This window comes from Musa acuminata, chromosome BXJ1-9 (genome assembly GCF_036884655.1).
Source record: "Musa acuminata AAA Group cultivar baxijiao chromosome BXJ1-9, Cavendish_Baxijiao_AAA, whole genome shotgun sequence".
Classification (NCBI taxonomy): Eukaryota; Viridiplantae; Streptophyta; class Magnoliopsida; order Zingiberales; family Musaceae; genus Musa; species Musa acuminata.
The window spans coordinates 7392063-7408188 of record NC_088335.1 but is presented as its reverse complement, the minus strand read 5'-3'; the positions used below and the strand labels follow the sequence as shown (position 1 = coordinate 7408188).

Here is a 16126-nt window from a genome sequence, read left to right as displayed (position 1 = left end):
ATACAAACATCTACGTTAATCAGATAAAGAAGAACATTAAAGAAAGTCATATTTGAATATAAGTGAACCAATAAGAAAGCAACTTTGTCCTGAATTCATGTGACCCGTGTAAGACTTTGATCCTCCCAGAACTCTGTGTTTGGATAAGTTCTCTCAAAGAACAACTCTAAAAGTGCACGAGATAGAGTCCTACAATTACCGAGCCATAAGTTAACTCACAATAATAAAGTTTGTCTACTCTTCCTCAAATACATTAATCTTCAGAAACGTTAACAGCTAACCCTCGCTCGCACAAGGGCTTTCAGTTGTATTACCTGTTTATGACTATCACCTAATTTATAGAATACAAGATTATTTTTCTCATATGATTTTTGATGTAAAATAATGAGATGTGATGAAAATAAACAATAAACGGTGAATCAGTAACAATCATATTGAACTTGTTTACTTATTACAATATTTGTTAGGCTAACAAGCCATGTTGCCTTGGGCTACTATACCTATCGATGTTGGGATGATTTAGATGAGACATTATTATTATTATTATTATTATTATTATCAGTGTAATTCTCATATAATATTTGGTGGTGATGAAGAACACTATGAAAAGGAACAAAAAAGTAAATATTCATACCTGTGGAAAAGGAAATTACAAACTCAATGTAGATTTAAATAAGGAAATCTTTAGAAGAAATAGGACCTCAACATTTCATTTCTTTTAATTTTTTTTAGATCAGGAAAAGGCTTAGATTGCAATGTTTAATAGCAGTAGTAAAAGAAACAATGCTAGTGGTTTGAGCAGTGGTCGGAGAAACACATACACGCACGATAGGGGGTTTTCTTCCTCCTTCAAAGATCGTGGTTCGCTTCAGGGGTTTAAGCCATAATCCCAAAGGCCACCATAAAAACGCCATGATCTACAGCAAGAATTACAAGCCAATTCAAGAAACCTAGATCCCAGCAGGAAGATCAATTAAAATCCCACAAGAAACGAGAGGAATCGGGAATCAGCAGCAGATCTTGTACGACACAACGACATCCAAACCAAGAAAAGTCGAGAGAGGACATCAAGAACACAACAAAGATCCACAGTGATCATCAAGAACTCGTACACGCAGGATAGGGGGTTTCCTTCCTCCTTCAAAGATCCTGGTTCGCTTTCAGGGGTTTCAGCCATAATCCCGAAGGCCACCATAAAAATGCCCTGATCTACAGCAAGAATTACGAGCCATTCAAGAAACCTAGATCCCAGCAGGAAGATCAATTAAAATCCCACAAGAAACGAGAGCAATCGGGAATCAGCAGCAGATCTTGTGCGACACGACGACATCCAAACCAAGAAAAGTCGAGAGAGGACATCAAGAACACAACAAAGATCCACAGTGACCATCAAGAACGCAAGAAAGAACCACACCAAGCCCTTTTGGAAAGGACAGGTGGGTTTGTGCGGCGGGCTCACCATCTCGGTGCCGTACTCGACGGCCTGATCGGTGTGGAAGGTGCCGTCCCGGCCGTCCTGGCCGACGATGCTCTGGCAGATGAGGAGAGAGGGGAAGAAGGGACGGCGAAAAGCTTGGAGCTCCCACGCTTCGGCGGCACATCGCGAGACAGAGAGAGAGAGAGAGAGAGGGAGAGGGAAAGAGAGATTTCAAGATTTTATATTGTTTTCTTTTATTTATTTATTTTCTTGTGTGAGAAAACAAAATTTGAAAAAGAAATTAAACACCAAATAAATAACAATGTCCGAACTGTTTGGGGCCCATTGCATGAATATTCTTCCCATTAAATTATACACAGATTAAATCATTAAAATTGTCTCCCTAATTTTTCAGATTTTTTTGGGGGGTAAAGTTGAACATTTTGAAAAGGAATAGAAAGTAAATATTCACAGCTACGAAATTGAAATACTACTTTCAATGTAAATTAAAGCAAAGAAAAATACAGCCTCATCATTTCATTTCCATCAATCTTTTTTAGACCACAAAAATGCTTAGCATGTAGTTCTTATTGGAATTTTATTTCTGGTATTCAGATCTAAGTCGAACAATCATATATAGATTGAACACCAGCACTATATTATGAGCTTAGACTCTTAACTTTTCTCAATCATATCTCTGTCTCACCCAAATATTATTATCTCTTCCAACATTTCACAGTCTCATGCATCCAACATGATTCCAGTCCATATTACACATAAAAGGAAACTACAGGAAAAAGAAAAGAGAATCAAAGCACTTGCAGTCTGTCTTGTTGATACCAGCTTGCTTTCAGCATTCCAGATATAATGGAATTGTGGTGTTCTGCCCTTTTTGATGTTCACATACTGGAGAGTCTGGCCTTCAGATATCTCATAACCTGGCGCTAGTAAATCTGCTTGTGATGCTGACATCAACATTGTCAAAAGAAAATGTAGATATAGAACAGGTAAATCTAACGGCGAAAAGGCTTATATTTTGCTATTTAGAGCAGTAATTCCAGAAACAGATACAAGTAACATAGACCACATTATGATTCAAACTTATTCCTCAAGTACATATTTCGCTTGAGTTCGTCGAAAGGCCGAACACTGAGGAGGATCTCGCACTTACACCTGGAAAACAAAAATATTTGATCGGTACCAGCAGAAGAAGATTAAGTTAGTCTCGGCTATTTGAATAAATAGGCCTTCTGCCAGCATGAACTAGATGGCAACTGACCAGAATCCAGTGGCCCCAAGATATTTGGAACATTGAAAATTGAGATTGCATTAGAGAATAAGATACTGAGATCGATATGTGAAATATGAATCCAAGATCTAAGTTTGGTTTTCTATTTCAAAAGAAGATGTATGATCTGTCATAGACATTCAGAGTTAGATCCAAAGCACTAACCACTACAAAAACTATTTGTGTTTTACCCCTTTTTTCATATTTAGCAGGTTTGGAACCCTTCCGTTTCCAATTCCAGTTCAAATTTCTAGAAACCAGATCCAAACCATATGGCCCGGTTTCGATTCCGATCTAGTTCGAAAGCGTCGAATTGTTGACCCGATTTGGTTTGGCGTGGTCACCCCTAACCCCCTCAATCTTAAGAAGCGAGCAAGTCTTGGTATTATCAGGTCAATTTGTGTAGAATGGTGTCATTTTAATGACACTTAAGCTGGACTTTTAGAGACTCTATTTGCACAAGGGGCGCTCTAAGTGAAGAAAACCACGAAATGGGTCTCCTTTTTAAAGGAAATTGCCCTATTCTGAGGGTACATAGGCAAAAGAACAATTGATAAAGGACAAGGAAAAGTGATCCGACCTATTGCCTTGCTCAGTGCCGTCAATCTGCTACTAATTTCTAGGTTTTACTCCTAAATTAAAGCAAAAGTGATTCAAAGAAGAGGAGAAATCAACAGGCAAAGGGATCTGACCTCCGAAACCGGGAGCGGGAGCAACTCCTCCGGTGAGAACACGCCACGAGGGGAGGCAATGGCCCTGCAGTGAGGGACGCTCTCGAACAGCGTCGCAGGACGCAACTCCGAGAGGAAGCCCACCTGAAACTCGATGGTGCCGTCGGCGGGGTGGGCCACGATATCGGAGATGGAAAGCCAGGCGAAGAACTTCTTAATCTGGATCCCGGAAATGTCGGAGATGATGCCGTAGCGGATCTGACCCCGGATGGTCTTCCCGTAGTGGACGAGGTCGGTGAACTGGACGTAGCACGGCGCCCTGAGCTCCACCACGAACTCGCCATTCTCGGCGAGCGAGAAGCTCGACACCGAGTCCGGAAGGAGCCCCTTGGGGAGCCCAAATGCCTGGAGCACGTCGTGCGCGTCGTCAGCCGAGACGGTGAGGACGGCTACGAGGAGTAGCGCAGCGGCGGAGAAGAGACGGAGGCGGCTCGCCATTGTTTGGTGGGTAACGGTTCCATGAGGAGAGCACCTATATGTAGATACATGCTACGTAGGTGTACTCGATAGTTTTCTGACTCTACTCGCGCTTCTTACCTGAGTAGATGTTGGAGGAATTGACTACCTCGCAGGTGGGTCCCAATTTTCTCCCGTCTTCCTCTCCGCGATTTCTCTCCCATTGGTTTGAGTGGGGCCCAAGTCCCATTCCTTCAATCAGGATAGACGTCGAAGCGGCAACAGACGCAGCAAAGATGAGGACATGCCCACGCGGGATCCCCTATTGAGGTCGGAGCAAGAGGTGGCCGTGACAATGCCGTGATCGGCCGACGCGTCTGCTGTTGGATTCGAAAGGCGCTTGGAGCGGATCCGTCCGGAGAGGCTCGTGTTTCACGTGAACTCAGGGAATCCCGGCGTTCCTCGTGTCGCGCATGTTCGTCGTCTCTTCCTCCGAGGCTCGTTGTATATTATATCTCTGCGCAGGAAGCTCATGTACGACGCCCTTGTGAACGTATGCATACATGGAACAAAGTAGGTCAAAAAATTAAACTTGATTTGTTCCTGTTTTTCTACTCATTCTTTTATAATGGATTAATTAATACCCTAATCCAACTCAAGCAGATCGATATGGGTACCACGTGAACTCAGGGAATCCCGGCGTTCCTCGTGTCGCACATGTTCGTCGTCCATATTATTATATCTCTGCGCCAGGAAGCTCATTCTTTGTTTTTCTACTCATTCTTTTGCACTGGATTAATTAATACCCTAAGCCAACTTAAGCAGATCGATATGGATACATGTATCCAAAAAGAATCCATTAGTTATCATCCACATGTTGATTAGAAACAATAACAGTAGTTTACATGCGAGCTTTATCGTATCCAAGACTCCCAACTATACCAACATGTATTCTCAAACTTAACCAAGAGATTAACATATTCATATCGATCTGCATTGACAATAAATATAATTACGTGTACTTGTCAGATTGAAGAAGAATTTATCTAGGAATAATTTATATGACAATAGGGGAGAAAAAAAAGGCAAAAACACAGTAACAACCAGGAAACTCAAATCCAGAAAAAGTATCTGTGAAAAGTTGCCATTTGTTGGGAAGCCCTCTCGATCTAAACCATTAGCAGTAGGCGAGTAATTTTAACCATAGTAATCAGGATTAAAGACCTGATCGGGTGGGGGTATCAAAATACGAAAAAGGCTATGACTCAAATATCATTCCTATTTCTTACCACAACACACTGCGTTTTTCAAACATAAAAATAGCAATTAAATCTGAATGAAAGAAGAGATGGAGGAGGGGAAAAAAAACTCTCATTTATAGCTCACTTTACATCTTCAATATAGTTTTCTATATCAATGATAAATTAGTAAGAGTCTGGTCGCTATATCTTCAATTCTATCACCAATAATTCCCTCTATATTAATATGTACAATGTTTCAAAACCTGAATTGACTCGACTTTATAGCCTCCTCGTCGCTTAACCTTCAAGAAAAATACACCATATTAGTTGCTTGCAATACTAATATGATAAAATTAAAAGGACAAACTCTTTTTGTAGCATTCCCAGTAACCAAATGTGGCCCATAAAGAAATTACTTATGTGGTAGTCATTTGCATAAATGACATTAAACATCATCTCATAGTGTCATACAAGTATGAATTATACAGGTTAAAAACAAGGCAATTCATAGATCACTATAGCATTACTTTTTTAAGCAAGCAGCAGCTGTGAAATTAGCATGAATAAGAAAATATGACACTGGAAAGCATAACAAATGGCAAAATAAAACATCATATCTAGCATAAAAACATGATACTTGTTGTTAGCTGACCCACCAAAATGCTGATAGATAATTTACTGAGGCCAATCTTACAATTAGAACCTTATAAGCAAATCTATAAATTTAGCTTTTCATTTACACAAAACAAAATTTGATATTTGTAAAAAAATTTCATCAACCCATTGGTTCTCTCTGAACATGCCGAGGATTACCTCATCCCAATATCTAATATCCCATGCCACAACAATATCCAACAGGATATTATATAGTACAAGAAACTTTAATAATATTTGTATTCACACTTACCACTAGTTTCAACATCTAATTCTAGGCTTGCAGCGAAATTCAGCTAGAAGCGCTATATGATCAGATGACCACTCAGGGGAAGGTATTGCAGTGTGCTTCCGCAAATTTTCCTCATCCAAGAGCTCTAATACAGATTCCACAAATAGAGAATCCGCTGAAAACACAAGCAAGATGGCTTAGGACAATTTGGACATCATACTGTGACAGTTTTCACCAACTATGAAAATAAAGCAAAAGATTTACTGGACAAGTCGGAAACCTGTGTAGAATATGTAGTCGACAGTCCCAACAAAATCCCTGGAGCAATTTGTGAACAAAGGTTCGAGTGTCAAGGCATCCATCCTCCTCCTTTGTTGCTCTAAACCAGGAGTGACTCCAGCCATTCTTGCAAATGATGAGTATGCGCTGACCTGTCGCATGTGCATACATGTTAACACCAAAAGAGCTTACAGATTATGTAAAAACATAAATTATAGTTTGTAGAGTAAATTGTTTGTAAAACTATAGATAATTATGATGATTACCAATGGAAGCTGGTGAGTTAAATTGTTTGTAGAGCGCAAAATTCCAAGGGGATCTACAGCCAAATCTGGATGCAACGGTCCAACTTTGCCATTTGCAAGAAGTGCGTGAGGAGCACTACATCCATAATACTTATTCAGATACTTCAATTTTACTTCATGCAAAAAGAGAAACTGATAAAAGAATATCCACAGACCTCCCTGGGACAGAGTTAAAATCTCCACAGACCAACATTGGAATATCTGCACTTACAGCAATTTTCTCCAATCCTTTTAAAAGAGTATGAACCTGAGAGCATCCCATTGACAAAAATCATAATGATAATTTAAAAGGAAAACAAATGCAGCAGTATGTGCTACAAAGGTAAAGCTGGATAGAATGAAAACCTGCCAAAGTTTAACATCCTTATGTTCATGATGAACATTTACATGGGTATTTGCCTGCATGGATGACCAAAAGCAAATGATTATACCTATAGAATTTTGCACGTGTGTCAAGAACATCAATAGTTAACTGGCAGTTCTGAAAGCAACTTGAAAAGAAATATGCAAACAAGTTTAGGCATCAACTTCAATATATGGCACATAGTTCCTAGCACATTAAAAACAAAAGAGTGCAAAAAAAAAAAAAATACATTTTTTCCCAACAAAAATAAAGTCAACAGGAAGGAAGGCTCTAACCATAGCTACCATTTAAAATGATTCATTTGCTAAATAAAATTGTTATACCAGGGTTACAGTGGCAAACCAAATGAAAAAAATAATCCAGTAAGAAAAACCCATCAGGTCACCAAAATAAAAATGTTCTTCCAAGCAAATGATTCCATAGAGAAAAATATTAGGACCACCATTGTGAGGATTCACAATTCACATAGTGCTGAATTCCTTTAAACTAAAACTTAAGGCACATCATCAAATTTATTGTACAAAATTTCCACAAATAATGTCATTCCCTAAGAAAAATGCCATTATTGATGTTTGTTTTGGTAGGGAAAACACATACACATACAAACATGAACATTTGCAACTGCAGTCCAGATTTTTAGGAAAAGATGTCTTTTAGTTTTCTGAAAACAAACATAAGCCCACAAAATCCTTCATTTCATTATCTTTTAGTTTACTTCAACGATGCCAAAAAAGAAAATGGAACCTTTTCCTTTAATCCAACACCTGGTATTTGGCTTTTTAGAAAATCTTTTGCTGTGGAAATAATTTCACCATTTTCTTGCAAAAAAAGCAGACCCTTAAAGGAACTTTGATTAGTAATATGACAAAATGAAGCACAAAACCATGTCTTCCTTACAAGCTTAACAAGCTTATGCTTCATTAATACTGTAAATACATGACATTTTAGGCACACGATACAGCATATCCATATGCAAAATAGATAGCAATTACTTACACAGTATGCAAATTTAAAGGATGACAAGATAAGAAAACTGACCACACAAATTAGCTGTCTTTTTCCAGGATTACCAGAGACACGGCTAGTAAATTTTGCTTCTAAAACCACAATAAGGGCAATATTATCCTACAGACATAAATAACCATAAGAATGAGGAAACACTTGCAATTAGAAAGAGTCCTGCAAATAAGAGCCAAATGATGACCTTTATCAGACGACTCAGAGCAACTTTCTTCTGACCAGCTGATGAAGACTGTGCAGCCTTGTTGAACTCAACCTGAGTACAGATATCAAGTTAATCCTACACTTCAGATGACATCAATCAGCATACCAGTACTCATTGCAAGTGCAGCTACCTCATATTTTTTGACATGTGAAAACCTGTCCCTGCGGAAAAATGTAGCACAACCATCAAGAGTATTTGGATTGCCACTATAAACCTGAACAAACAATTTTGTTAGAATATAGAAGACAAAGCTCTATAACATGAAACAAATATTGAAGAAGTTCAATATGAAATAAGACCTCTGAAGTCTTTTTCTTGTATAGTGCTTGATACCCATGTTTATCAAGTTCTGGAGCAAAGAATTCCTCAAAATGGTCACTTTGAACCTGCATTATATGTAAGTTATTAATCTTTAGATTGTCGAAAAGTAGAATCAGTTGATATTTCAAAATTAAAAAACTAAAAATTTTCCACAGAAAATATATAAACAAATTGGATTAAGAAGATAATAATGCACTACCAAACATATTCATATATGTTGCTGCAAACATGCAGGCAAGCAACAGCTACTCATTCATAGTTCATTAAAAAACACATTACGGGAAGCTCAGTGAAGAAAATGAAAATAACAAACAGAAAGAATTTTTCTTTAGTTAACAAAATTGATACATCATGTATACACTAATAAAAAAATGATTGGATAAAATTGCATACAATCAATTAATGTCTGCATAAAGATAAGTTGTTAGCAAAAGGATATTTTAACATAAAGAACCTAGAATCTCAAGCAAAGAGATAGTATAGAACGTAAAGAACAGAAACACTAAGAAAGGTTGAACCTTTTTTCTGAAGAGAATATTTAATAGGTCTCTTGAACTTAGGAAAAAACAAAATTTTAAAATTGTACCTCCTGAAGACAGACTATGTCAGCTTGGTAGCCAATAATTTCTCGCAACAAGTTTTGCCTGCGGTAAGGCCATGAAAGTGCCCAAGTTGGGCAGTAGCTATACACCTCATTTGTGGCATATGCATCAGAGAGAATGTTGTATGAAAGCACCGAGAAAGTCCCTGAAGCTATTCGACCATCTAGATTCAATTGCCCCGAGAGGGCTACATTCACTGGAATCATGTGACGTGGAGTAGGAGAGGGAGCTGGAATTACACGTGCTGTCAAAATGGCATTTACATTTCCAACATGTTTTCTTGTCTCCACATCTATTGCTACACATTCAAACTTAAGAACATGATTAATATCATCAGATGTTGGTGTATATGTCCTAGAAAACCCAACTTCAGACCAGGCTTCTCCAGTTTTTTCAGCAACAGCTGTAGGATACATAGAAATTGAACCATTATTACTATTAAAGCGTCCAAACAACTCTTCCTCTTCGGCTCCATTTTCTTTTGCCGTTTTCTTTGCTCGGTCATGCAATGAACGATGGTGCTGCCAAGCATCAGACAAACACCTAGGAGTACAATGGTAACTCTTGGTAATAGGTACTTTCTCCTTAAGACAGACCAGGCACTGCAGAGTTGCTTGCTCAGTCGGATGTACACTGCATATAGCAACTTTTTGATCACCTTGATTCCGGTACCTGCACATCAAAGTGTACATACAAGACAAATGGTTCAAATACAACAGCCAAAGGAGAGCATTAAATAATTACATTTTGCAATATAAAATTTCCAAGTTATGCATAACACCAATTGATGATAATGTCAAGAACCATATTTAAATTAAAACTTTGAACAACAAAGTAAGAGTTATTTTAAGTGATACTATTACTAAAGCAACACAATCTTTTAGGGGCCAAAATTGCATGGAACATGTGGGTTTTATGCCCAGCTCCATCCCGATAGGTCCACTGACATTTTAAAGTTATGCCTGGTCAGACTTGTACTTGGATAGCAATGGCAAACCAGCAGGTACCGACCAAAAAAGAATGATGTCCCTCTTCTTCCTAAAATCCTAAAACAAGTATAATAACAGAGTTGAGCCACTCTGATATGAACTGAGTTCAGTCTTTAAAATTTGGTTAGGGCTGGTTCACTGGACACTGCTCAGTGGTGGTTAGTCCATGTGCCGGTTTAAGGTCAAACTGATATATATTATATGCCACCTGTAATGCATATTTTTAAATGTTGCATCCACTCTGATTGTGAGGTCGTTCTCGAGAACAACCCACCTGAAACCTCTGTGAGGTCAATCATGCTTTGATATCAACATGTATTACATATTAGAGTTGCAGGAATGAAGATGTTTAGATAGATCCATAGAGTAACTAGAAAAAATAAAATTTATTTACATTTGTGAACAATTGGGTATGACTTCAATCAAAAATAAAACTTTTAAGTGATAAACAAAACTGCAATTGAGTGGCATTAACAGCAGAACAATCCTTTCATACATAAAACCATGTGAAATGCTAAATATAAGAGAACATACAACAATAAAAAGATACGGACACGAAAGCCACTAGACACTTATGAGAAACAGTAATTTCTGAAGCAAATTGAAATGATGAACTGCAATCAGAAGATGAATCACAGGAAGCACACTGAACGAAAACTTACCACTTGTACTTCATGCAGTAGCCAATCAGCGGAGCAGGCTCGGGTACCTCGTCGATCAAGACGGAACCATCCGGTCGGCGCAAAAGAACATACGGCGCAATCTCGCAGCCAACGACGGGGACCTCTGACGGGAGATGAACCCGTAACACGGTCAGCATACCTCTCTGACGTCAAATCCCTCCCACCTAAGCTCAAAAAACCCTAACACCACAGCTGACAAGCGGCGGCGATCGGCCATCAACCGACAGTGGGCTCCGCCAGCGTTGACCACAGGAAATCCAAACCTAGAGATGTGAGCACGGTCCCAATGAGCACAATCGAACAGGGAAAAGCCCCCCCCCCGTCCGATGAACCCTAGAAGTAAGAGGTTTCTGGCGGGTCGTTCTCGAAGAAAGATTGCGCCTGCCGGTCGTTCCTCCGTAAGAAATCCTTGGAAGAGAAGAGAAATCCGGCGATTGGGGATATGAGAATGAAGAAGGAAGGAGCGATCGGACGTTAGGGTTTTATGAACGCAGAGATGATGAACGAGAGGTGGGGGGTTTTGGGAAGCCGCGACTCTGCGCCGCGATGCGAGGAACGATTGAGGTACTACGATTTGACCTCTCACAAACGTTGTCATTGTGATATTTAAAGGGGATCGACTGGGCTGTATAATTACGGTGATAACGTGGATTAAAGATTTCTTGAGCATAAAAAAGATTTGAAGTAAACAATTCTTACAAATTAGATATTTAATCTATTGAAATATATCATGCAAAATAATTTTGTGTCTTCTTATCAGTCATATGCATGATTAAATTCGATTAACGAGTATCCTAACAAATGTTGATTGGATAGAATTATTCTCAATATCGAAGTTGCCTTATGAGCTACTTTTGATTTATTTTTCATATTTACAATTATCTCAAATTTCGATTAATAGTATAAGCGAATCAAAAAGATGCAGATACCCAAAGGGGCTGATCGGGACGAGCCATCATGTGGGACCCAGATTAACCAACGTTCACCTTCAATCACAAAGCATACATGCATATAGTTAGTGTAGGTAAGCAACATGTTGATCACTAGGGCTGTAGGATACACATCATGTAACGTTCAAGAAGCTTATGTACATAGAAATTTGTAGCTGAAGTAGATGGCAGCATTTATTTGATGTCTACCAAGACAAAAGACTAAGTTGATTTAAAGGGTAAGCCTAATAGTCCAATGATTAATACCCAAGCCATAATAAAAAATTTAAACCCAAAGATATACCAGAAGTATTTTAAATACAATTATTCATAAAAGCGATTTCGACCAATAATCATGAGAAATAAACCATATGTATAGAATGACCCAAAAAGCTGGATCTCTTGAAATCCAAATCGTAGAGGAGAAATATACGGTGTGTCAAGCTTTGCCCTTATTCACAGTAAACAAAATTTCATGTATTATTTTGATGATATCTATTATGTAAAAGAAATAGCAACAATAAACCTACCACAAGTTAAAAAGATGGTTGCACTCGAGTCCAAAACAGCAAATCCTACCACAAGAAAATAATACTTGAAGAACAAGATAAGCCACGATGACAAAAAAAGCAATTCTGTTCTTAGGCTACACCGCATGGCATACGACACACTGAGCTAATACCGTCTTGGTACCCAGCAGACAAGAAGACAAACAAAATACTCATTCTGCAAATGTAAATGCTGAAGCACGAGTCACCAAGGTTTATGAAACTAATAGGCTACACTAAGACACAGAACCAGTCTTACAGGGGAACGGGTGGTTGTGACGGTGGCAGATCCGTAGATGCTAGCATTTGAAGCCATGGCATATGGACAAAACTATGATAAGAATTAGCGCAATAATTATGCCCAAGACGATCAGCTTAACCTTCATATTCTGTAGCCACATTTTCCTCCTCATCTTTGTCCCTTGCTGTCTAAAATCCTGTGCCTGTGTTACCAAACAGCAGATATCCATCATATTTAAGAATCTCAACAGAGAAAGTTGACAGATACTGTGTGCTAAGAAATAGATAGCACAGCTTTGACAAGAAACCAACATCATGATAAGTTTGGTTTGCATACCTGGGAGCGAAGGTTCTCTGTCTTGTCAACAAGCAACTCAATTTTCTCCCCACGGTCAAGAACCTAAAGAATCAAGAAAGATGATCAAAAGAAAAGCATCGATGATGCCACACCACTGTACAAAAGTAGCATGCCTAGCATGAACTTTACAAATAGATGGTAACAATTACACACCTTCTCAATATTTTCCATCATAACTCCTTTGACTTCAGAAACCTGAGCCTTCACCTTGGCAAGCTTGCTGATCTCTTCGGAGTGATCTACACAGTACTGCATCTGCTCTTTAAGCTTGGACCTGGTATGTTTGTAAGAGATTCATTATTAACCATGCTTAGACAATGAGAAGGATGAACATTTAAGTGGTCATCAGGAATTAGTACCCAAACTCGCGGCTGAGGCTATTGGCTGAGGCCGTTGCAGCTTTTCCTCCTCCATATCTTTTGTTGAAGTCCTCCTTCACCCTGTCCAGGAAGGCAATGGGAATTTGCCTGCCAACTGACTCAACAGCAACTACACAATATGCTGCAAGATTCATGACTTCACTTAAGATCCAGACTAAAACTTAAGATTCTCACTTAAATTCTAAAATATTACTTGTCGATAAGATAAATGCATATTCATTGCACGAGAATAAATATATAGTGGCTCTTGGACCGTCATAGTTATTGAATCTCAAGAAGCTAAGGGACCTTCGCTAAGAAGCAAAATGGCACGACAACGAGTCTTCCAATCAAGTTAAAGGTACACATAATGGAAGTCCATGAGGAATTAGACCCAACAGTATCCCCTTGAATCATATTTACCAGGAAAAGAAAAATCAAAATACATGTCCCAAAGATGAACACTGGGCAAACTATAGGATTTTACCCAGTTTGTGAACCTTCCCACAAAACTGTCCAATGTCCATGCTTCCATGTAGTAATACAAAAGACCATAGATGCACTTGGTGCTGCAAATAAAATTTACTTAGATATGATATTGATTCTCATACAACAGATTGGTCAATGTTTCCAAAACATCTAAAGCACTAGAAATATAGACCACCCACTTCACCATCCCAGTAGAACAAAACATGACATCTAATAAATATTAAACAACTGCTTATATCAGCCAAAATTGTGTTATTCTTGAAAGCCTAACCTAGATTTGACCACTCTATGACAGCGACCAACTTCCCAATGGTTCACTGATTGCACTGGAGATATATGACTAAAAGGTATTCCAGCAATATTTTCAAAATAAGATTCTGATCCTAAAAGATCTGTTTACTAGCTATAGATTCCAAGTTAATGAACTTTAAACATACTAGGATGCACAATAATGAAAATTGACTTTATCATAAATAGAATTCTGAAACAGTTATGGGAAGCATACTCAAGAAATATACATTCAAACTAAATTAGTAATAGCACACAACATTTCCAATGCATCCCACATTACTCATGCCATGATCGGGCATTTGGGCATCAATTAGTTGGCATGACAATGAGTTACTTTCTAAAAGTAAGATATTAAGAGGCCTAACTCTATAAAAATAGATTTTAAAAAAATCATGGTATCAAAGGTAATATTTGTGTTGGCAACTTTCCACAGGCCAAGAACAAGTCATGTGAACACGAATTTACCATGATATTGTTCCTTCAGATAAAAGACTGACTGAAATCATCAATGGCAACGCTTTAACTACATAAAATGTATGATTACTTACAAATGGTGGCCGGTGGTAGATGACAACATTTGAATCATCTAAGCTCAAGATAGACAAAGAACTCTCAAACAGATGTCAAAACCACAGGTAAGTTCTTAGTTACTGGTGAAGGCACGATGGAAGTCTGAACTGACTTGTAACTAAAGAAAGAAAAAAAGAGCAGGAATCTCCACCTGAAAGGTAGATGGAGACCATTCCTGGTAAATTTCCAATCAATACTCCAAACCTTGGCAAAGATGCAAACATCAATTATACCTTTATAATGGGCTTAAACAAGGTGAAAAAATACAGACAATCTACTAGTCATTATCAATAATACAGATTATCAAACAAAAAAGACATCAAATAACACCTTTTGGAAACAGATTTAACTAAACTTCCATACTTCAACCAATGCCATAGTCTAATAGAAACACATTTCTACATCCAATTAAGCATGTATAACACAAATGAAATGTGATGCCTTTATATTAGAGAGTGCATTCAATCGACCTTCACTAGATCGTCCAATTCACTATTTGGATCTTGCAGTTCTGAATCAATTTACTCTTAAGTGATACTTCTACTGCTATTCATCAATCTCAACAAGCAAAAAGGGACAAAATATTCCTAAAATTTTCCCTGCAACTGAAAATAATTTGCCGATCCAATGGCCACTATAAAAACATCCTAACCAACGCTAACAATAAGATATTTACAAGAAGAATCATCTCCTGCTCCATTCGCTATTCCCACTAGATAGAAATGTACCCAAATCAACCGAAACCGGTACTCACTTAAAGCCCATCCTTCAATAAGACGAACAATCGAAATATCAGAAGCGGCAACGAATCCCCTAATTGCTCCAGAAACATCACGATATTGAAGAAGTGAAATCCTAACCTCATGAAACCCTAGACAACCCCCAAATCAATCAGAACATGCACTCCCCATCCCAAACCCATCAATCGGCACCCCACATCTTCCGGAACGCCAAAACCACGAGGACGATCGACCGAGTCAAGCAGAAACCCTCGACACTCAGGATCGAGATCCAAGACACTCACTATATCCGTCCTCGACGAGGTAGTTGAAGGTGTGCCCGTCACAGTTGTAGGTGAACTTATTGTTGCTAGCGGGGAGCTTCTGCAGGCACTGAGCGGCGATGCTGTTGAAGTTGCCCGAGAACTCGGTGTACTCCGCCAGGATCACCGTCCCCCGCGCGACGAAGCTGTAGATCAGCGACTGCTGCCCCATCTCCCGATCCCCGATCAAACCCCACCCCTTGATCGACTGAAGCGAGATGGAGACAAAGAGACGCCGATCTCGGCGACCACGGAGAGAGGAAAGAATCCAAAAAGTGCCTCCTATTCCCTCCTCCAGACTGGAAATGATAAGCGAAACGTTTATTTATATCTAGTGAGTGTGAAGTAATATTATAATCTTTGAGGAGATAAATAAAAATTCTTATTTTCTTATTCTTCCTTTGCTTTTATTGTACTACAGTCCTTGTACTTTATTATAATCTAAAACTAGGCCACAGCACAAATATTGTTGTACCCGACGTTAACAACAAGAACTAATTTTGAAAATATTGTGGGGTCATATGGAAAGTTTGTAGAACTGAGGGCGCCATTTTGAGTTTTGGGTGAGGGTGT

General features: G+C 38.7%; 3 protein-coding genes across 3 annotated transcripts; all 3 read right to left on the bottom strand.

Annotated features, from left to right (window-relative positions):
* Positions 1–2097: 2097 nt before the first annotated feature.
* Positions 2098–12080, bottom strand: LOC135586452 (carbon catabolite repressor protein 4 homolog 1-like). The gene is made up of 13 exons (XM_065082607.1): positions 10707–12080; positions 9040–9727; positions 8432–8518; positions 8263–8346; positions 8112–8183; positions 7946–8032; positions 6889–6942; positions 6699–6790; positions 6505–6619; positions 6240–6390; positions 5981–6134; positions 3398–5375; positions 2098–2590 (listed from the first exon to the last, which is right to left on the bottom strand). The coding sequence occupies exons 1-11, from the start codon at positions 10862–10864 to the stop codon at positions 5989–5991; spliced, it is 1734 nt and encodes a 577-aa protein (XP_064938679.1). The 5' UTR covers positions 10865–12080; the 3' UTR covers positions 2098–2590; positions 3398–5375; positions 5981–5988.
* LOC135594507 (uncharacterized) lies at positions 3359–3874 on the bottom strand. The gene has a single exon (XM_065084879.1). The coding sequence runs from the start codon at positions 3872–3874 to the stop codon at positions 3359–3361; it is 516 nt and encodes a 171-aa protein (XP_064940951.1).
* A 152-nt stretch (positions 12081–12232) lies between the features above and the next one.
* Positions 12233–15846, bottom strand: LOC135592888 (vesicle-associated membrane protein 721-like). Its single transcript, XM_065082608.1, has 5 exons — positions 15536–15846; positions 13162–13303; positions 12956–13076; positions 12782–12844; positions 12233–12647 (listed from the first exon to the last, which is right to left on the bottom strand). The coding sequence occupies exons 1-5, from the start codon at positions 15723–15725 to the stop codon at positions 12504–12506; spliced, it is 660 nt and encodes a 219-aa protein (XP_064938680.1). The 5' UTR covers positions 15726–15846; the 3' UTR covers positions 12233–12503.
* Positions 15847–16126: the final 280 nt, after the last annotated feature.